Source organism: Panthera onca, chromosome B1 (genome assembly GCF_046562875.1).
Source record: "Panthera onca isolate mPanOnc1 chromosome B1, mPanOnc1 haplotype 2, whole genome shotgun sequence".
NCBI lineage: Eukaryota > Metazoa > Chordata > Mammalia > Carnivora > Felidae > Panthera > Panthera onca.
The window spans coordinates 161,363,772-161,386,779 of record NC_138342.1 but is presented as its reverse complement, the minus strand read 5'-3'; the positions used below and the strand labels follow the sequence as shown (position 1 = coordinate 161,386,779).

The 23,008-nt window shown below is 36.1% G+C and overlaps 1 protein-coding gene across 6 annotated transcripts in view; it reads right to left on the bottom strand.

Moving 5' to 3' along the window:
* The window catches only part of ADAM32 (ADAM metallopeptidase domain 32), a 174,394-nt gene that overhangs the window by 125,122 nt on the left and 26,264 nt on the right, over window positions 1-23,008 (bottom strand). For all 6 annotated transcript variants that reach the window (XR_009615993.3, XM_078445534.2, XM_060653507.3 and 3 more), the window contains 5 exons: window positions 21,284-21,360; window positions 19,865-20,042; window positions 14,705-14,773; window positions 11,719-11,790; window positions 11,354-11,520 (listed from right to left, as the gene is read on the bottom strand). Coding sequence is in view for 5 of the 6 variants with exons in the window: in XM_078445534.2 (XP_078301660.1) it covers window positions 11,354-11,520; window positions 11,719-11,790; window positions 14,705-14,773; window positions 19,865-20,042; window positions 21,284-21,360 (563 nt within the window). In the remaining variant the exon portion in view is untranslated. The remainder of the gene's footprint in view (window positions 1-11,353; window positions 11,521-11,718; window positions 11,791-14,704; window positions 14,774-19,864; window positions 20,043-21,283; window positions 21,361-23,008) is intronic.

The window sequence follows — 23,008 nt, the reverse complement described above, 5'->3', positions numbered from 1 at the left end:
CAAGTCCATATGATCTAATATGTTATTTAAGGCCATTGTTTCCTTTTTGATTTTGTCTGGCTCCATTCCTTCACTTTCAGTGTGTGTATGCCTCCTTACATATGAAGTGAGAACACTGTAGGCACCACAGAAATGTGTCTTGTTTTTTATCCATTTAGCCACTCTGTCTTTTGATTGAAGAAGTTAATTTACATTTAAACAATCATAGATAGTCCCCAACAACAGGTATATTCTTATTGCCATTTTATTGTTTTATGGCTGCTTTGTAACTGCCCTGTTCATTTCTCTTTCTCTTGCTCTCTTCCTTTTTAATTTGATGATTTTCTGTAATGGTATGTTTACATTCATTTCATGTTACCTTTTGTATGTATAATACAAAGGTTTGTAGGTTTTACGTTTGTGGTTATCATGAGACTTACACAAAACAAATTATATTTGTACCAGTCTACTTTAAGGTGATAAAAATTTAACTTTAGGGGGCGCCTGGGTGGCTCAGTAGGTTGGGTATCCGACTTCAACTCAGGTCACGATCTCACAGTTGGTGGGTTCAAGCCCTGCATCAGGCTCTATGCTGACAGCTTGGAGCCTGGAGCCTGCTTTGGATTCTGTGTCTCCCTTTCTCTCTGCCCCTCCCCATTCATGCTCTGTCTCTCTCTGTTTCTCAAAAATAAATAAAAGTTAAAAAAAATTTTAAAAAACTTAACTTTGAACACATTCTAACTCTACATTCTTACTGCCTTTACCCCCATGTTTTGTTATGATGTCACAATTTATATCTTTCGACCTTGTGTATTCTTTAAAAAATTATTGTAGTTATAGTTGTGTTTACTACTTTGTTTTTAAACTTTCTTGCTATCTTTATAAGTGATGAACCCATCCCATTTACAACATTAGATTTATCTGGATTTTACTTTTGTTTTTTTAATTTTTTAACTTTTATTTATTATTGAGAGACACAAAGAGACAGAGCATGAGCATTGGAGGGGCAGACAGAGGGGAGACACAGAATCTGGAGCAGGTTCCAGGCTCTGAGCTGTCAGCACAGAGTCCAACGCGGGGCTCAAACTCACCAACCGTGAGATCATGACCTCAGCCAAAGTTGGATGCTTAACCAACTGAGCCACCCAGGTGCCCCTAGATTTTACTATTACTTTACCTTTACCAGTGAGATTTATATTTTCATGTGTTTTCTTGTTACTAATTAGTGCCCATCTCATTTTAGCTTAAACATATCCCTTTAGCATTTCTTGTAAGACTGGTCTAGTGGTTATGATATCCTTTAGGTTTTGCTTGTTGGAAAACTCTTTATGTCTCCCTCAATTTTTCTAGGTACAGTATTCCTAATAAACATTCTTTTTCTTTCAGTACTTCAAATGTATCATGCAACTCCCTCCTGGCCTGGAAAGTTTCTGCTGAAAAATCTGCTAATAGTGTTATGGGGTTTCCTTGTATGTAACAATTTGGGATTTTTTTCTTGCTGCATTTAAGATTCCCTCTTCTTTAACTTTCACCAATTTGATTTTAATGTATCTTGGTGTGAGTCTCTTTGGCTTTGGCTTTTTTGGTTCTCTCTGGAATTACCATATCTGAATGCCTATTCCCTTCCCGAGGTTAGGGAAGTTTTCAGGCATATTTCTTCACCAAAGTTTTCTACTCTTTTCTCCTTCTGATATGCCTGTAATGTGAATATTGGTCTGCTTGGCATTCTCCCATAAGTCCCTTAAGAAGCTACTTTTATTCTTCTTTCTTTTTTTCTATTTGCTGCTTTGACTGGGTGAGCTCCACTGACCTTTGAGTTCACTGATGCTTTCTTTCACTTCATCTAATGTGCTGCTGAACGCTTCTAATGTCTCTTTCCATTCAGTTATATCTTTAGCGGTATGATTTCTATTTTGTACTTCCTTACATTTTGTCTCTTTATTGAAATTCTCACCTTGTCCAAACATTCCTGAGCTCAAACAGCATCTTTAAGACCATTATTTTGAGGTCTTTATCAGGTAAATCACTTATAACCATTTCATTAAGATCTTTTTCTGAAATTTAATCTTGGTCTTTCATTTGCAACATAGTCCTGTTTTGTATTTGCTTGACTTTGTATTAGTTTCTATGCATTAAATAAATCAGTTACCTTTCTCAGTCTTAAAGGAGTGACCTTGTTTAGGATATAAACATTATCATTCAATCTTGTCCTACCTCTGGTAGTCTCTCAAGCCTTTGTGATTCTCCAAGCAACATCTATTTTTAAAATATTTTCAAATGGTGTCAGGGCACCTGGGTGGCTCAGTCAGTTAAGCATCCTACTTCGGCTCAGGTCATGATCTTGCGATTCACAAGTTTGAGCCCCAGGTCGGGCTCTGTGCTAATACCTCAGGGTCTGGAGACTGCTTCAGATTCTGTGTCTCCCTCTCTCTCTCTGTGCCCTTCCCCCACTCGCACTCTCTCTCTCTCTCTTTCTCTTTCAAAAATAAATGAACATCAAAAAAATTTAAAAGGTCCCAGTAGTTGGTGTGCCAAGATCTGTCACTGTCCCAAATAGGAGGATCTCAGTCAGCATCTAGATTCAGGCTGACTAGAAGCCAGACACTAAGACAGAAGTCTTTAATGTATGCAAATGTAACTCTTTCATGAGAAGACTGGGAGACTGGCATTTTGGTCTACTCCTGTGCTGAACCCTGGGGTGATAGCCAATCAAGAACCATTTCTTTATTTGTAACCACCCCTTCACCCTGTGAACACAAGCTCCACTGGCCACCAAATCTGGGCTAACAAGGGGTGTATCCTCTGGGCTTAAGGCATCAGACATGTGCACAAGCTCCTCTCTTTGGAGACAACAAAGACCTGGGCAGGACAGAGGAAGGATATGAAGATGGCGCCTGCTAGCCTCCCCAGTCTCTGAAGAGGATTACAGTCAGTCTCCAGATGTGTGTTTAATTCAATGTGTACATAGCTATGTGGCCCTGAGGCCAGAGCTAAGAAGATAACTAATAAGCCTCTTTCACAGAAAGACTGGACGTGCATTTCAGTTTCTTGTCTCTGTACTGTGCCCGGTGGGGTATAGCCAGTCAACAACTATTTTTCCATTAGCTACAGTCCTATAGGACCCATGAAAGTAAACCCAATGACCACCAGAGCCAGGTGATCAACAGGTATCCGGTGGGTAGCAACCATAAAAACTGTGGCACCAAATGAGACACAAGCTCTTTCTGAGAGATTCCAGCAACCCAGAGTAATGAAGAAGGAAAGCACAAAATGGCACCTATGGCCTCTGTCTTTGAAAACTAATTCCTTAGGCCCTTAGATGTGTGTTAAATTCCCTCTTTCACAGGAATACTGGGCATTTCCGTCCTCTGTTCTAGGCCTTGTGAGTAGCCACAGAGTCTGATGAGTCCTTAAGAACTGTTTCCCGGAGAGAGGCCAAGATGGCGGAACAGCATGGAAGTTTTTTGTGTGTCTCGCATCCATGAAATACAGCCAGACCAACACTAAACCATCCTGCACACCTAGAAAAGTGGTCTGAGGATTAACACAACAATCTGCACAACCTGAACCACAGAGTTCAGTAGGTATGCAGTGCGGAGAGGTGAACTGGGGGAGACAGAAGCTGCGGAGGGCAGGGAGCCACTTTTGTATGTGGAGAGAGGATGGAGACAGGGCAGGAGGAGAATACAGGAAAAGCCCCCCCCCCCCCCCCGCCAAAGCAGATAGACAGAAAATGGAGAAGTGGAAACAGACACAGGGACTGAACTAGAAAGGGAGAAAGGAGAAAGGAGAGGGTTTAAATTCCATTAAGACAATAGGGGCGCCTGGGTGGCTCAGTGGGTTGAGCATCTGACTTTGGCTCAGGTCATGATCTCACAGTCTGTGAGTTTAAGCCCCGCATCGGGCTCTGTGCTGACAGCTCAGAGCCTGGAGCCTGCTTCAGATTCTGTGTCTCCCTCTCTCTCTGACCCTCTCCTGTTCATGCTCTGTCCCTCTCTGTTTCAAAAATAAATAAACATTAAAAAAAATTTTTAAATAAAATAAATTCCATTAAGACTATAAAAAAGGGAGAGCACAGAGTCTGAAACTCTGCAGCTCAATGCCTGGCGGTGCTCTGGTGGGAAGGCCGAATCCCCAGGAGCAGAGTGGGGTCCAGGAGGTTCTCAGGCCACACGGGGAGAAGCAGTTCCACTGCTGAGAGGACACCTGGTAGAGGCTGTGTGTGTCCCCCAAAGGCAATGCCCCAGTGGACCCGGGAGAACAACCACATTCGCTGGTGCTGGAACAACGTCATTAAGGGTGAATCCTGGTGCCAAATGTGTGTTGTGATTTTTCATAATCCCTGAAACACTGCTGCTACACTATCTTGCAAACTTTTTCTGGGGTGGGCTGACACCCAGCCGCAGTCTCTGGGGATTGGCAGCATGGTCCCGCAAACATTCCTGGATGTGGCCAACACCCAGCCATTACTCAGTGAAACCCTCCTGCAGAGGGGCAGAATGGGTCAAAGCCACAGTCCCTCAGAAGTAAGGGGTTGAGAAACACAGCCACATCTGAGACAAAACTCAGGAGGGAGGTGCTGCCTGGGACTTCATCAGAGACTATGTAAAAGCAGGGAGTAGACAGAGGCCGAAGGCAAAGGACATGTGTGTAATTGCTGATCAGGGAGAACAGAGTTCCAATACTAGAGACTGGGTAGCTGGGTGCCGCCATTGTCACCGTTCCCATGCATGTGCATACGCACCTATAAGCACCACAACAATCCACCTCAAGAGGCTCCCAGCACCATCTAGTGAAGAATGGAGCCGTTACCCTAAGCCCTGCCCAACTGGGCAACCTTGCTCTTCAGGAACACAAGTCTCATCGCCTGCTTAGTGTATGGACTATAAAGTGCTTCATAGTTTGACTTCTAGAGGAAAACGAAGTAATTTCAGTCATATTTCAGTCTGTTCGCCAATCCATCTATTCAACTTTCTCTATTCTTTTTTGTTTCTTTTCTTTTTCTTGAGTACAAAAAGAGAAAAAAATCACTTTTATTAAAGTTATTTTTTTCTATTATATTTTTAACTTTTGTGTAAATTTTTTCAAATTCTATTTTACTTCCATCATTTCATTTTAGTCTACTTCAGTGTATTTAATTTTCAAATTTTAAAAGATTTCCTTTTTTTTTTCTTTCCCATTTTTTCTCTAATGTATCAAGCCCCTTTCAACACCCAGACCAAAACACACCTAGGATCTAGCATAATTTATTCAATTTTGTGTGTGTGCATTTGTTTTTAATTTTTTAATTTTAATATTTGTTAATTTTCAGTTTTTTACCTCATTAATTCCTTTTCTCTCTTCAAAATGACAAAACGAAGAAATTCACCCCAAAAGAAGAGCAGAAAGAAACGACAGCCAGGGACTAACCAACACAGATACAAGCAAGATGTCTGAACCAGAATTTAGAATCACAATAATAAGAATACTAGCTGGAATCAAAAATAGATTAGAATCCCTTTCTGTGGAGATAAAAGAAGTAAAAGCTAGTCAGGATGAAATAGAAAATGTTATAACTGAGGTTCAATCTCGAATGGATGCCATGGCACCAAGGATGGATGAGGCAGAACAGAGAATCAGCGATATAGAGGACAAATTTATGGAGAATAATGAAGCAGAAAAAAGAGTGAGATTAACGCAAAAGAGCACAATTTAAGAATTAGAGAAATCAGCGACTCATTAAAAAGGAATAACATCAGAATCATAGGAGCCCAGAAGAGGAAGAGAGAGAAATAGGGGTAGAAGTGTTATGTGAGCAAATCCTAGCACAAAACTTTCCCAACATGGGGAAAGACACAGACATCAAAATCCAGGAATCACAGAAGACCCCCACTAGATTCAACAGAAACTGACCATCAATAAAGCATATCACAGTCAAATTCACATTATACTCAGGAAAGGAAAGAATCATGAAAGCATCAAGGGGAAAAAAGTCCTTAACCTACAAGGGAAGACAGATGAGGTTTGCAGCAGACCTATACACAGAAACTTGGCAGGCCAGAAAGGAGTGGCAGGATATATTCAACGTGCTGAATCAGAAAAATATGCAGCCAAGAATTCTTTATCCAGCAAGGCTGTCATTCAAAACAGAAAGAGAGATAAAAAGTTTCCCACACAAACAAAACTTAAAGCAGTTTGTGACCACTAAACCAGCCCTGCAAGAAATTTTAATGGGGACTCTCTGAAGGGAGAAAAGATGGGGGAAAAACAAATAAATAAAGACCAAAAGCAACAAAGACTAGAAAGGACCAGAGAACGCCACCAGAAACTCTACAAGCAACATAATGGCAATAAATTCATATCTTTCATACTCACTTTAAACGTCAATGGACTCAATGCTCCAATCAAAAGACACAGGGTAACAGAATGGATAAGAAAACAAGATCCATCTATATGCTGTTTACAAGAGACCCACTTTGAACTTAAAGACACCTTCAGATTCAAACTAAGGGGATGGAGAACCATCTATCATGCTAATGGTCAACAAAAGAAAGCCGGAGTAGCCATACTTATATCAGACAATCTAGACTTTAAAATAAAGACTATCAAGACATGCAGAAGGGCATTATATCATAATCAAGGGGCCTATCCACCAAGAAGTCCTAACAATTGTAAACACTTATGCACCAAATGTGGAAGAACCCAAATATATAAATCAATTAATCACAAACATAAAGAAACTCATTGATAGTAATATCATAATATTAGGGGACTTCAACACCCCACTCACAGGAATGGACAGATCATCTAATCAAAAAATCCAAAGGAAACAATGGCTTTGAATGACACACTGGACCAGATGGATTTAACAGATATATTCAGAACATTGTATCCTAAAGCAGCAGAATATACATTCTTCTCCAGTGCACATGGAATGTTCTCCAGAATAGATCATATACTGGGACACAAATCAGCCCTAAGTACAAAGAGATCGAGACCATACCATGCATATTTTCAGACCACAATGCTATGAAACTGCAAATCAACCACAAGAAAAAAATTTGGAAAAGTAACAAATACTTGGAGAGTAAAGAACATCCTACTAAAGAATGAATGGGCTAACCAAGAAGTTAAAGAGGAAATTAAAAAGTATATGGAAGCCAATGAAAATGATAGCACCACAATCCAAAACCTCTGGGATGCAGCAAAGGCGGTCATAAGAACAAAGTATTAGCACAATGGAATACTACGTGGCAATGAGAAAAAATGAAATATGGCCTTTTGTAGCAACATGGATGGAACTGGAGAGTGTGATGCTAAGTGAAATAAGCCATACAGAGAAAGACAGATACCATATGGTTTCACTCTTATGTGGATCCTGAGAAACATAACAGAAACCCATGGGGGAGGGGAAGGAAAAAAAAAAAAAAAGAGGTTAGAGTGGGAGAGAGCCAAAGCATTAGAGACTGTTAAAAACTGAGAACAAACTGAGGGTTGATGGGGGGTGGGAGGGAGGGAAGAGTGGGTGATGGGTATTGAAGAGGGCATCTTTTGGGATGAGCACTGGGTGTTGTATGGAAACCAATTTGACAGTAAATTTCATATATTAAAAAATAAAATAAAAAAAAAAAATAAAGATAGCTTCTATTACTGTTTTATGATGGCATGAAAATTAAAATAATTTAATAACTCTATTTTCTCTTCAAAAGACTGTATTTATATGTACTCCCTTCTAATAAAATGAAGCACATGTTGTGAAAAAAAAAAAAAAAAAAAAAAAAAAAAAAACAAAGTATTAGCAATCCAGGCCTTCCTAAAGAAGGAAGAAAGATCTCAGATATACAACCTAACCTTACGCCTTAAAGAGCTGGAAGAAGAACAGCAAATAAAACTCAAAACCAGCAGAAGACAAGAAATAATAAAGATTAGAGCAGAAATTAATGCTATCAAAAACAAAAAACAAAAACAAAAAAAAAAAACAAAACAGTAGAACAGATCAATGAAACCAGAAGCTGGTTCTTTGAAAGAATTAACAAAATTGATAAACACCTAGCCAGTTTGATCAAAAAGAAAAAGGAAAGGACCCAAATAAATAAAATCAAGAATGAAAGAGGAGAGATCACAATCAACACAGCAGAAATAAAAACAATGAGAATATTATGAGCAATTATATGCCAATAAAATCTGGAAGAAATATACAAATTCCTAGAAACATATACACTACCAAAACTGAAACAGAAGAAATAGAAAATTTGAACAGACCCATAACCAGTAAGGAAATCGAATTAGTAATCAAAAATCTCCCAAAAAACAAGAGTCCAGGGCAGGTTAGCTTTCCAGGGGAATTCTACCAAACATTTAAGGAAGAATTAACACCTATACTTTTGAAGCTGTTCCAAAAAATAGAAATGGAAGGAAAACTTCCAAACTCTTTCCATGAAGCCAGCACTACCGTGATACCAAAACCAGAGAGACTCCACTAAAAAGGAGAACTATAGACCAATTTCCCTGATGAACATGGATGCAAAGAGCCTCAACAAGATATTAGCCAACCGGATCCAACAATACATTAAAAAATTATTCCCCATGACCAAGTGGGATATATACCTGGGATGCAGGGCTGGTTCAATATCCACAAAACAATCAGTGTGATTCATTACATCAATAAAAGAAAGGATAAGAACCATATGATCCTCTCAATAGATGCAGAGAAAGCATTTGACAAAATACAGAATGCTTTCTTGATAAAAACCCTCAAGAAAGTAGGGATAGAAGGATCATACCTCAAGATCATAAAAGCCATATATGAAAGACACAACACTAGTATCATCCTCAATAGAGAAAAAATGAGAGCTTTCCCCCTAAGGTCAGGAATAAGATAGGGATGTCCACTCTCGCCACTGTTATTCAACATGGTATTGGAAGGCTTAGCCTCTGTAATCAGACAACACAAATAAATAAAAGGCATCCAAATTGGCCAGAAGGAGGTCAAACTTTCACTCTTCACAGATGACATGATACTCTATATGGAAAACCCAAAAGATTCCACCAACAAACTGCTAGAACTGATTCATGAATCCAGCAAAGTTGCGGGATATAAAATCAATGCACAGAAATCGGTTGCATTCCTATACACCAACAATGAAGCGACAAAAAGAGAACTCAAGGAATCTATGCCATTTACAATTGCACCAAAATCCATAAAATACCTAGGAATAAATCTAACCAAAGAGCTGAAAAATCTATACACTGAAACTATAGAAAGCTTATGAAAGAAATTGAAGACACAAAAAAATGGAAAAAGATTCCATGCTCCTGGATAGGAAGAACAAATATTATTAAAATGTCGATACTACCCAAAGCAATCTACATATTCAATGCAATCCCTACCAAAATAACACCAGCATTCTTCACAGGGCGAGAACAAATAATCCTAAAATTTGTATGGAACCCAAAAGACCCTGAATAGCCAAAGCAATCTTGAAAAAGAAAACCAAAGCAGGAAGCATCACAATCCTGGACTTGAAGCTGTTCTACAAAGCTGTAATCATCAAGAGAGTATGGTACTGGCACAAGAACAGATACTCAGATCAATGGAATAGAATAGAGAACCCAGAAATGGACCCACAAATGTATGGCCAACTAATCTTTGACAAAACAGGAAAGAATATCCAATGGAATAATGACAGTCTCTTCAGCAAGTGGTACTGGGAAAACTGGACAGCAACATGCAGAAGAATGAACCTGGACCACTTTCTTACACCATACACAAAAATAAACTCAAAATGGATGAAAGACCTAAACGTCAGACAGGAAGCCATGAAAATCCTGAGGAGAAAGCAGGCAAAAACCTCTTTGATCTTGCCTGCAGCAACTTCTTACTCAACATGTTTCTCTCTGGAGGCAAGGGAAACAAAAGCAAAAATGAACTACTGAGACCTCATCAAAATAAAAAGCTTCTGCACAGCAAAAGAAACAATCAGCAAAACTAAAAGGCAACCGACAGAATGGGAGAAGATATTTACAAATGACATATCAGATAAAGGGTTAGTATCCAAAATGTATAAAGAACTTATCAAATTCAACACCCGAAAAACAAAAAATCCAGTGAAGAAATGGGCAAAAGACATGAATAGACACTTCTCCAAAGAAGACATCCAGATGGCCAACCGACACATGAAAAAATACTCCACATCACTCATCATCAGGGAAATACAAATCAAAACCATAATGAGATACCACCTCACACTTGTCAGAATGGCTAATATTAACAACTCAGGCAACAATAGATGTTGGAGAGGATGCGGAGAAAGAGAATCTCTTTTGCATTGTTGGTGGGAATGCAAGCCAGTGCAGCCACTCTGGAAAACATATGGAGGTTCCTCAAAAAACTAAAAATAGAACTACCCTATGACCCAACAATTGCACTACTAGGCTTTTGTCCACGGGACACAGGTGTGCTGTTTCGAAGGGACACACGCATCCCATGTTTATAGCAGCACTATCAACGATAGCGAAAGTAGGGAAGGAGCCCAAATGTCCATCGATGGATGAATGGATAAAGAAGATGTGGTGTATATATATACAATGGAGTATTACTCGGCAATCAAAAAGAATGAAATCTTGCCACTTGCAACTACATGGATGGAACTGGAGGGTATTATGGTAAGTGAAATTAGTCAATCAGAGAAAGACAAGTATCATATGACTTCACTCATATGAGGACTTTAAGAGACAAAACAGATGAACAAAAGGGAAGGGAAACAAAAAATAATATAAAAACAGGTAGGGGGACAAAACAGAAGAGACTCATAAATATGGAGAACAAACTGAGGGTTACCGGAGGGGTTGTGGGAGGGGGGATGGGCTAAATGGGTAAGGGGCACTAAGGAATCTACTCCTGAAATCATTGCTGCACTATATGCTAACTAATTTGGATGTAAATTTTAAAAAAATAAAAAATAAAATAAATAAAATAAAATAATGCAGAAAATCCATTAGGATAAACTATTTTTAACCTACTTTACCAAGCCTTTGATCAGAACTTCATAACAAAAATATAAACTTCACAAGATAAGTCCCATTTTTTTAGGTAGTAGTTAAGATTATGGGCTCTGGAGTTAGACCTGTGGGTTCAACCTGAGAGACACCACCAGATCCAAGAGTCCTGAAACTGTTTAACCTATTGAAATCTCAATCTCATTAGTAAAAAGTTAGTATGCATAGAGATAAATTTTGGCAAGTTTTTTTTTTTACTGACAACCAGAGAGTATGATGCCTGAATGAAGTATATAATAATGTATGAATAATCAGAACTGAATAAAAATTCCCTAAATTAAGCTACATCATTGTCACAGATCTTTGTTTTCTAAGAATACTGAAATATTATTCTTACATGAATAGATATGCAATATCATGAGGTCTTAGAGAAAGATAGGACTTTTTCCATTCTAAAAATCTATGCAATACTTCATCTGCCTCACCAACTGTAGAAATCTTATTGTTATCTGACCATAACTCCAACGATGACAGCACAATAGTAACTTTAAATTGGGCAAACATCTAAAGACAAAAGAGGTAAATACATGAAAAATTAATCTTTGTTATTTTACAATAACCATGAAATTAATTCAATGCATTGACAAATCCATGCTCAGTCTATGGCTTATTATTCAGAAATGCCACGTTAAGTTAATTGCCAATTATAATTTCAAAACTAGTATGAATTTTTCTAACTAGTATGAAAAGGAAAATACTTACTGCATTTACAAGGCCAATAATTTCGATGATTTTATTTGTTACTATCATGCTTTCAGAGCCCAAGTAATCATACTGAAAAACAAAATTAATTTTAAATTGAAATACAATCTGTTGTGTAGTATGTTTGAGATATACTCTCCATCTACTCTCAAAAGTTTGAGACTGCTTGGGAGTTAGATCAGTGCAAAATAAGATAGTAACAATAAAAAAATAAATATAAATTGGACCACTCAAGTATGCCGGTGGGAATGTAAAATCATACAGCCATTCTGGAAAGTTTAACAGCTCCTTTCAAAACAAATAATGTACTGACCACATGACCCAGCAATTGCACTCCTGGGCATTTAGCCTAAAGAAATAAAAACTGATGCTCACAAAAAATCTATACATAAATGTCCATAACAGTTTTATTCCTATTAGCCAAAAACTGGAAACAATTCATATGTCCTTCAGTCGTTAACTGGTTAAACAAATTGTGGTACATTCATAACATGTAATACTGTTCAGTAATAAAAAGTAACTCACTAAACTGGATAAAACTTAAGAAAACATGCTGAGTATTAAAAAATCTCAAAAGGATATATACCACAAGGTAACATTTATGCAATATTCCTGAAACCAAGAGATGGAGAACAAATTAGTGACTGCCAGTGGTTAAGAAGTGTAGGGAGGCAGGGAGAAACAAATGTGACAATGAAGTTAGAACATGAGAGAGTCTTATTAGTGATGGTACTATTGAGTGTCTTGATTGTGACAGTGATTACATAAGGCTACATAAGTGGCCCTACTGCATAAAACTACACACACACACACACACACACACACACACACAAACACACAAATGAGTGTATATACAACTGCTGAAATCTGAATAAACTTTGTGGAATGTGCCAATGTCAAATTCCATATCTATAAATCATCTCTCTAAAGTACAGCATCCCTTGATGTCCACTCTCACCACTCTTATTCAACATAGTATTGGAAGTCTTAGTCTCTGCAATCAGACAACACAAATAAAAAGCATCCAAATCGGCCAGGAGGTCAAACTTGCACTCTCGCAGATGACATGATATTCTATATGGAAAACCCAAAAGATTCCACCAACAAACTGCTAGAACTGATCCATGAATTCAGCAAAGTCGCAGGATATAAAATCAAGCACAGAAATTGGTTGCATTCCTATAAACCAACAATGAAGCAACAGAAAGAGAAATCAAGGAATTGATCCCATTTACAATTGCATCAAAATCCATAAAATACCTAGGAATAAATCTAACCAAAGAGGTGAAAAATCTATACACTGAAACTATAGAAAACTCATGAAAGAAATTGAAGAAGACACAAAAAATGGAAAAATATTCCATGCTCATGGATTGGAGGAACAAATATTGTTAAAACATCAATACTACCCTAAGCAATCTACATACTCCATGCAATACCTATCAAAATAATACCAGCATATTTCACAAAGCCAGAGCAAACAATCCTAATATTTGTATGGAACCAGAAAAGACACTGAATAGCCAAAGCAATCTCTTTAAACATTTTTAATGTTTATTTATTTTTAAGAGAGAGAGAGAGAAAGCGAGCAGGGGAGGGGCAGAGAGAGAGGGAGACACAGAATCCAAAGAAGGGTTCAGGCTCTGAGCTGCCAGCATAGCGCCCATGGATTCATGGAACCCATGAACCACAAGATCATGACTTGAGCCAGAGTCAGACACTTAACTGACTGAGCCACCCAGGTGCCCCCAAGAACTTACCAAACTCAACACAAAAAAAAAAAAACAAATAATCCAGTGAAGAAATGGGCAAAAGACATACATAGACACTTTTCATAAGAAGACATTCAGATGGCTAACAGACACATGAAAAATTGCTCAACATCACTCATCATCAGAGAAATGCAAATCAAAACCACAATGAGATACCACCTCACACTTGTCAGAATGGCTAAAATGAACAACTCAGTCAACAACAGATGCTGGAGAGGATGAGGAGAAAGAGGAACCCTTTTGCACTGCTGGTGGGAATGGAAACTGGGGCAGCCACTCTGGAAAACAGTATGAAGTTTCCTCAAAAAACTAAAAATAGAACTACCCTATGACCCAGCAATTGCACTACTAGGTATTTATGCAAAGGATACATGTGTTCTGTTTCAAAGGGACATATGCACCTCAATGTTTATAGCAGCTCTATCAATAACAGCCAATGTAGAAAGAGCCCAAATGTTCACTGACAGATGAATGGATAAAGAAGATATGGTAGATAGATAGATAGATGATAGATAGATACATAGATGATAGATACATAGATAGATAGATAGATAGATAGATAGATAGATAGATAGATACAGATATAGATAGATAGATAGATAGATAGATAGATAGATAGATAGATAGTGGAGTATTACTTGACAATCAAAAAGAATGAAATCTTGCGTTTTGCAACAACATGGATGGAACTAGAGGGTATTATGCTAAACGAAATTAGTTAGAGAAAGACAAATATATGACTTCACTCATGTGGAATTTAAGATTCAAAACAGATGAACATAGGGTAAGGGAAGCAAAAATAATATAAACATAGGAGAGGGACAAAACATAAGATACTCTTTAAATATAGAGAACAAACTGTGGATTCCTAGAGGGATTGTGGGTGGGGGGATGGCTAAATGGGCAAGGGGCATTGAGGAAGACACTTGTTGGGATGAGCACAGAGTATTACACATAGGGGATGAATCAGTGGGTTCTACTCCTGAAATCATTATTGCACTACATGTTAACTTAACTAACTTGGATGTAAATTAAAAAATAAAAATAAAACAATTATATAATTTTGAGTATTTGGCTTTTCAGTTCGCAAGTTTTTTCACTGTTCTCTCTCTGACATGTAGTCTAAAATTTGGAATTTTTAAATTCCTTTTTAGCTAGGGATAATCATGCATTCACACCAAATATTTACAGCAAAGAAAAAGAAAAACACATACCAAAGCTTTATCCACCACAATATGCATCTCTAGATAAAGAGGGATTAAATCCGGAACAGTTGATTGTGACTAGAAAAAAGATAAAGAACACTTAAAAGCATATAAAACTTTCATAAATTATTTATCCTGAGCTTTTAAAATCATTTTCCCACTTTACTGAGGAATAATTGACAAATAAAAATTATATGTATTTAAGGTATAAGATCAGATGTTCATATATACACATATAGTGAAATAATTGCCACAATCAAGCTAATTAACATATCCACCTCACATAGCTACAATTTTCTGTGTGTGTGTGTGTGTGTGTGTGTGTGTGTGTGTGTGTGTGTGTGAGATGAGAACCTGTAAGATCAACACTCAGGAAATTTCAAGTTTACAATATGCTATTGTTAACTATAGTCATATTACTGTATATTAAATCTCCAGAACTCACTTATCTTGTATAACTGAAACTTAGTACCATTTGGCCAACATTTCACCATTTCTCCCTGTCCTCAGGTCCTGGCAACTACCATTTTATTCCTTGCCTCTGAGTTTGACTATTTTAGATAACACATATAAGTGAGATCATGTATTATTTGTCTTTCTGTGCATGGCTTACTTCACTTAGCATAACATCCTCCAGGTTCATCAATGTTGTCACAGATGGGAAGATTTCCTTCTTTTTTAAGGCTGAATATTCCATTGCATAAACATATTACAATTGCCAACAAATTGGGCACTCTGGAAGAAATGGACAAATTCCTAGAAACATACAAACTACCAAAACTGAAACAGGAAGAAATAGAAAATTTGAACAGACCCATAACTAGCAAAGAAACTGATTCAGTAACCAAAAATCTCCCAACAAAAAAAAATCTCCCAAAATGGCCACGTATGTTTCCCAGGGGAATTCTACAAGACATTTAAAGAAGACTTAATACCTGTTCTTCTCAAACTGTTCCAAAAAAATAGAAATGGAAGGAAAATATCCAAACTCCTTCTACAAGGGTAGCATTGATTCCAAAGCCAGACAAGGACCCCATTAAAAAAGGAGAATTATAGGCCAACATCCCTGATGAACATGGATGCAAAAATTCTAAATAAGATACTAGCAAAACAAATCCAACAGTATATTAAAAGAATAATTCACCATGATCAAGTGGGCTGCAACGGTGGTTTAATATTCACAAATCAATCAACATGATACACCACATTATTAAGAAAAGAACCATATGATCCTCTCATAGATGCAGAAAAAGCATTTGACAAAGTGCAGCATCTATTCTCAATAAAAACCCTCAACAAAGTAGGGACACACCTCAACATCATAAAGGCCACATATGAAAGACCCATAGGTAATATCATCCTCAATGGGGAAAAACTGAGAGCTTTAACTAAATGGTCAAGAAGAAGACAAGGATGTCCATTATCACCACTACTATTTAATACAGTACTAGAAGTCTTAGCCTCAGCAATCAGACAACAACAACAAAAAATAATAATAATAAAGGGTATCCAAACTGGCAAGGAAAAAGTCAAACTTTCACTATGTGCATATGACATTATATTCTATGTAGGAAACCCAAAAGACCCCACCAAAAAATTACCAGAATTAATACATGATTTCAATAAAGTTTCAGGATATAAAATCAACGTACATTAATGGGTTGCATTTCTAGACATCAATAACAATACAGCAGAAAAAGAAATCAAGGAATTGATCCTATTTGCAATTGCACCAAAAAAAATTAGATACTTAAGAATAAACCTAACCAAAGAGGTAAAAGATCTATACTCTTAAGACTATGTAACACTTATAAAAGAAATCAAAGAGGACACAAAGAAATGGAAAGGATTCCATGCTCATGGATTAGAAGAACATTGTTAAAATGTCGATACTACCCAAACCATCTACACATTTAATGCAATCCCCATCAAAATAACACAAGCATTTTTCACAGAACTAGAACAAACAATCCTAAAATTTGTATGGAAACACAAAAGACCCCGAACAGCCAAAGAAGAAAAACAAATACAAATCAAAAACCACACTGAGATATCACCTCACGCCAGTCAGAGTGGCTAAAATGAACAAATCAGGAGACTATAGATGTTGAAGAGGATGTGGAGAAACGGAACCCTCTTGCACTGTCGGTGGGAATACAAACTGGTGCAGCCACTCTGCAAAACAGTGTGGAGGTTCCTCAAAAAATTAAAAATTGATCTACCCTATGACCCAGAAATAGCACTGCTAGGAATTTACCCAAGGGATAGAGGAGTGCTTATGCATAGGGGCACTTGTACCCCAATGTTTATTGTAGCACTTTCAACAATAGCCAAATTATGGAAAGAGCCTAAATGTCCATCAACTGATGAATGGATAAAGAAACTGTGGTTTATATACACAATGGAGTACTATGTGGCAATGAGAAAGAATGAAATATGGCCCTTTGTAGCAACATGGATGGAACTGGAGAGTGTTATGCTAAGTGAAATAAGCCATACAGAGAAAGATACCATATGTTTTCACTCTTATGTGGATCCTGAGAAACTTAACAGAAACTCATGGGGGGAGGGGAAGGGAAAAAAAAAAAAGAGGTTAGAGTGGGAGAGAGCCAAAGCATAAGAGACTCTTAAAAACTGAGAACAGACTGAGGGTTGATGGGGGGTGGGAGGGAGGGAAGAGTGGGTGATGGGTATTGAAGAGGGCATCTTTTGGGATGAGCACTGGGTGTTGTATGGAAACCAATTTGACAATAAATTTCATATATTAAAAAAAAATAAATTGTGGTTTATATACACAATGGAATACTACTTAGCAATGAGAAAGAATGAAATATGGCCTTTTGTAGCAACGTGAATGGAACTGGAGAGTGTTATGCTAAGTGAAATAAGTCATACAGAGAAAGACAGATATCATTTGTTTTTACTCTTATGTGGATCCTGAGAAACTTAACAGAAGACCAGGGGGAAGGGGAAGGAAAAAAAAAAAAGAGAGGGTGGGAGCCAAACCATAAGAGACTCTTAAAAACTGAGAATTAACTGAGGGTTGATGGGGGGTGGGAGGGAGGGGAAAGTGGGTGATGGGCATTGAGGAGGGCACCTGTTGGGATGAGCACTGGGTGTTGTATGGAAACCAGTTTGACAATAAATTTCATATTTAAAAAAAAGGAAAAAAAAACAAAACTGGAGGCATCACAATTTTGGATTTCATGCTATATTATAGTCACTAAAACAGTATGGTACTGCCACAAAAGCAGACACATAGATCAATGGAACAGAATAGTAAACCCAGATGTGGACCCACAACTGTATAGTCAATTAATCTTCAACAAAGCAGGAAAGGATATGCATTCCAAAAAGGTCTCTTCAACAAATGGTGTTGAGAAAACTGGGCAGCAACAGGCAGAAAAATGAAACTGACCACTTTCTTACACCATATATGAAAATAAATTCAACATGGGTGGGGGTGGGGAAAAATGAATGAAGGTCGTCAAAAGGTACAAACTTCCAAGCTATAAGACAAATAAGTTCTGTGAATGTAACGTACATAAGGTGACTATAATTAATAATACTGTAATGTATATTTGAGAGCTGCTAAGAGAGTGAACTTAAAAGTTCTCATCACAAGAAAGAAAACTGTAACTATGGATGTTAACTAGGCTTACTGTGGAATTCATTTTGCAATATATGTAAATATCAAAACATTATGTTATACACCTAGAACTAATAAGATGTTATATGCCAATTACCTCTCAATAAAACTGGAAAAAACTTTTTAAGTATAAATAAATTTTTTTAAAAGAGTCACAGATTCTGAATGTTAAAAGCAAAAGCCACCTCCAAAGACAGGGTGTCCCACCATCCTGCCTTATATCCACAAAAATACAATAAGAGTGGATCTTGGCAGAGACCAACATTATCCACCACACTTGTTCATCTAAGCCACTGTAAATTACCATTATAAATTCTTAGATGGAAAAAATTCAGTATTTAGTTAACAAAATTTCATTTAAAATTATAAATATATATTATATTATATTATATTATATTATATTATATTATATTATATATAATTTTATATATATCACTAAACACTTTGGTGCTGCATGTACATTTCAAAATCCACTTGAACCTTGTATTATTTGGGGCATAGGATTAGAATCTATAACAGAGACACTAAAATAATAGTGGATTAAACAATGGAAGTTTATTTCTCCCTTACATAAAAGTTTGAAGAGGTATGGTGGTTTAGTCTTGTAAATTCTTCAGGAGTAAGGCTCACTCTACATTATTGTTCTGCCATGAATGGCATCATCCTCATCCTAGTAGACTATGATGTATGAACATGTCCACATTGCAACCAGCAGGAAGTGAAAAGGAGAAGATAAGCTCTCTTCCTTTAGAATTCAATCCAGACATGACAGACATCATACCTGTTCACATGTCACTAGCTATAACTTCTTCACATGACCCTATGTAGATACATGGGAAGTTTGAAAAATGTAGTCTTTTTTCACATGCCCAGCTAAATTGTGAGGGGTTTTGTTTGTTTTTTTAAGCTGAAAGAAGATGGAAAAACATGCACTGGGAACAACTAACACTGCCATATATGTCTTTTATAAACTATGCATATTTATGCCACATTTACTTAGAAAAAAATTTTATTTCACAATTACTTTTATGAAAATTAAAACATGAAAGTATACAAGGTGAACACTGGAACAATTTACATGGCTATACATAACAATCTTGCTTTCAACATTTTAATTTTAATTATAGATATAATTTAATGCTGACTCCTTATTTATGAATGCAATCTTTATAAACACTGTCCTTATTAAATAACTTCCAGGAATACAGACACAAAGTCAGGAGTTGAACTAAATTAAATTTATATTGAATACACACTAGTTAATTTTTAGAAAGTTATTAATATGTAACAAAATAAGAATTAAAATAAAAATGGGTCATAAAAAAGTAAACGATCAATTGATGCAAGGAGAAAAAGGCAATGTATGGTTCAAAGGAAATTTTAACATTAAGGAAAGATGAGTATGTTCTCAAGGAAAGAATATTTGCTACAGTTATACAATAGGTTAATACATTTCTCTTATACATAAATAAAAGCAATAATTTCCCTGAAAGTAGTAAAAACAACACATACAAACTCACTTTTTCACTTATAATAATGTTATAGTCCACTGGGTTTTGTTCTATGCCTCGGTTATCTTTGGTAAGAGCTGCAAATTCATTGTTTCCATCCCTTAATTTATAAATAAGATGCTGAAATTCAACTACAGATTCCAGAGGCTCAATTCCATAAGAAACATTTTCAAACTGCAGTATTCCTCTGTAAAATTATGGATAAAAATGTTAAGTGCTTTCAATCAATTCTATATGATAAAATTCTGACAGAATCCTAAAGAAGAAGGAGGATGGTAAAGAATGTTTCTGAGCTCAGTATTTTTAGCCAAATTCTTTACATTTTGGAGATAACTCTGAAGAGACAAAGGATCTCCTGCAATCCACAAAACTAACTTTTCATTTCATTCTCTTCATAGTTGTAAAGTCAGAAGAAATTATGTAATCAGTTGCTAGGTATATAAGTATACAGCATTACAGTGATCAAGAAATTCCCTGTCCTCCAAGTCAGTGACTTAAAGAAAGCAACAGTAAATAGAAATCTTAATGAATTTCTCTCTGCTTTGTGTTGGTTTTGAAAACTGCTTATATTGCTTATACAACAAAACTATATGTAATGAGTAATTTTATTTATAAAAATAAAATTTAGCAGTAATTATGAAAATACATGTATTTTCATTAAGTACATAGTCTGAATAAGAAATTAAAAACATGAGTTTAAAGAGTAAACAACTTTCATAACTATTATTTCCTGCAAACAGATTATATTTCAATAGCTAAGTAGTAAGACACTTCCCAAAAACCAAATTTCAGGGTTCCATATAACAAGTACCGAAGAACATTTATTTGTGAAAATAAGGAGCTTATACTACAAAATGAAGGTGAAGAGTTTCCTGACAGAATGGAAAACTCTAGGCATTAAGGAGGAAACCCTACAATTCTTAGAGTTTAAAACAGTGATATTATTAGAAAAATATGAGTACTATATTAATAACTATTTGTTTATATAGAATTTGTCTCCTCTCCCTGAAGGTGATTTTCCTGAAGAAGAAGATTGTTTGTCTTTATTTATCTTTATATCTCCAAACACGAGGCTAGTAGGTGATATATCATAGTACCAAAAATATTATTTGCTGAAAAACTAAGTTATCCTAAACAGCTCTTCCAAGTTGCTCTAGTCATGTACATTCAGTTGTCATTTCTGTAGTTAAGAAAAAATAAGATATAGATTAAAGAAACTAGGAAATCTAAACCTTCAAGGAAGTTAGAAATGTCTCTAGTCAGCAAGGAACGTGAAGAGATACAAGAGAAGAAAGATGTTCACTGAAGGATATCATTGTACATGGGAATCCTCTTCCAGCTCCAAACTTAATATAAACATAACAAATTCACTGCAGCCAAAAATCATTAACTATAGTGTTCACATATCAATGATAGAAAATAAATAACCTCAATCCAGTGCACGTGCTGAGTGTAACAACAGAATTGGGATATCCTTCAACATACCCCTGGTAATAGCACTGAGCCTATGAAAAAAAAAAAAAAGTGGTTACTTAGGATTAACAAAACTTTCTAATGATTTCTTATTTTTATACTTGCCAGAACTTTCTGAGTATTTTCACAGGCTACATGGTTTATATCAATATGAATAAAGTGACACTCAGAAAGTTTCCCTCTATTTGTCACTTTCACTATATTAACTACTCTTCTGATGAATACTTGAGGTTATTATTTTATACCCTGCTTCCAAAGTGTTACCCATATTTTATGTTAAATTACTTTCTAATATATAAATTTAGCTCATCAATCAAAAGACAAAGATTATGAATCTGAATATCTTTAAAAATCTAATATTCTGCTAAAAAGAAACACCTAAAATTTAAAGGCAGAGAAAGATTAAAGAACTAGAAAAAGATACACCATATCAACACAAACCAAAAGGATGATTCTGGACCTATACTAATACAGGAAATGAAGACTTTAAGGCAAGAAGCATTACTAGTGATAAAGAGGGACATTTCATAATGAAAAGAATTTCAACTGACCAGGAAGATACAAATATTCCAAATCTGTATTCACTTAATACATAGCTTCAAAATACATAAGCCCAAAATTGAAAGAATAATAAAAATAAAGAAATGCATAATTACACTAAAAGATAACATTTGTCAGTAACTGATAAATCAAGCATTCAGAATCTACAGAAGATTTAAACAGCATGTTAGCAACCTAATATAAGTAGAACAAAAACTGTAGAATACACTTTCTTTTTAAAGAGCATGGAACATTTACAAAAATGAAATCAACTTCTGAGCCATGAAGCAAGACAACAAATTTTAAAGAGCTGAAGTCATACAAAGTTTGGTCTCTGACCACAATACAATTAAGCTAGAAATACATCAAACATTATCACAGAGAGGGAAAAAAAAAAAGGAAGATTATATAATTTCCAAGACACAGTAGATAAATTTTGGTGGAAACCAATGTAAGATTTCTTTTTAAAACACTGCTTTATACTGAAACTAAGGGGAGGAAGAAGGAACAAGAAAAAGAAACTGATGGTCCTATCCAATAAAAGTGAAGTGACATGGTGTCCAAATTCAATCTTTCAACAAATTTTTGTTATGCTAACCATGTGCCAGGCATTTTTCTAGACACTGGGGATACATCAGTGAAAAAAAAAAAAACAGATGAAAATCCCTGCTCTCATGAAAATTATATGCACTGGGGAAACAGAAAATGAAACAAATAGATAAAATTACTATGAAGAAAAATAAAACAGATAAAGTAAGAGTGTATTAAGGTTAAGAGTTCAACTTAAAATAGGGGGTAGTCAGGGACTAATAGAGTAATTTTAAACAAAGGCCGTAAGGAAAGGGAATCTTGAAATCTTGAGAAAGAGAACAATATGGATTAGAGAAAATAGAAAGTACAAAGATCTTGAAAGGAAAACATGTCTGGTATGTTAAAGAACAAGGAGACCAATATAACTGGAACAGAATAAACAAGGTAGACAGTAACAGGAGATGAAGTCAGGCAAAGAGGACCAGATTGTGTAAAAGCTGTAGGATATTGAAATGACTTCAGTTTTCACTTTGTGAACAATAGGAGATCATACCATGGAAGGTTCTGAGCACAAAAACAACATAATGTGTCTAGGCTTTAAATATGATC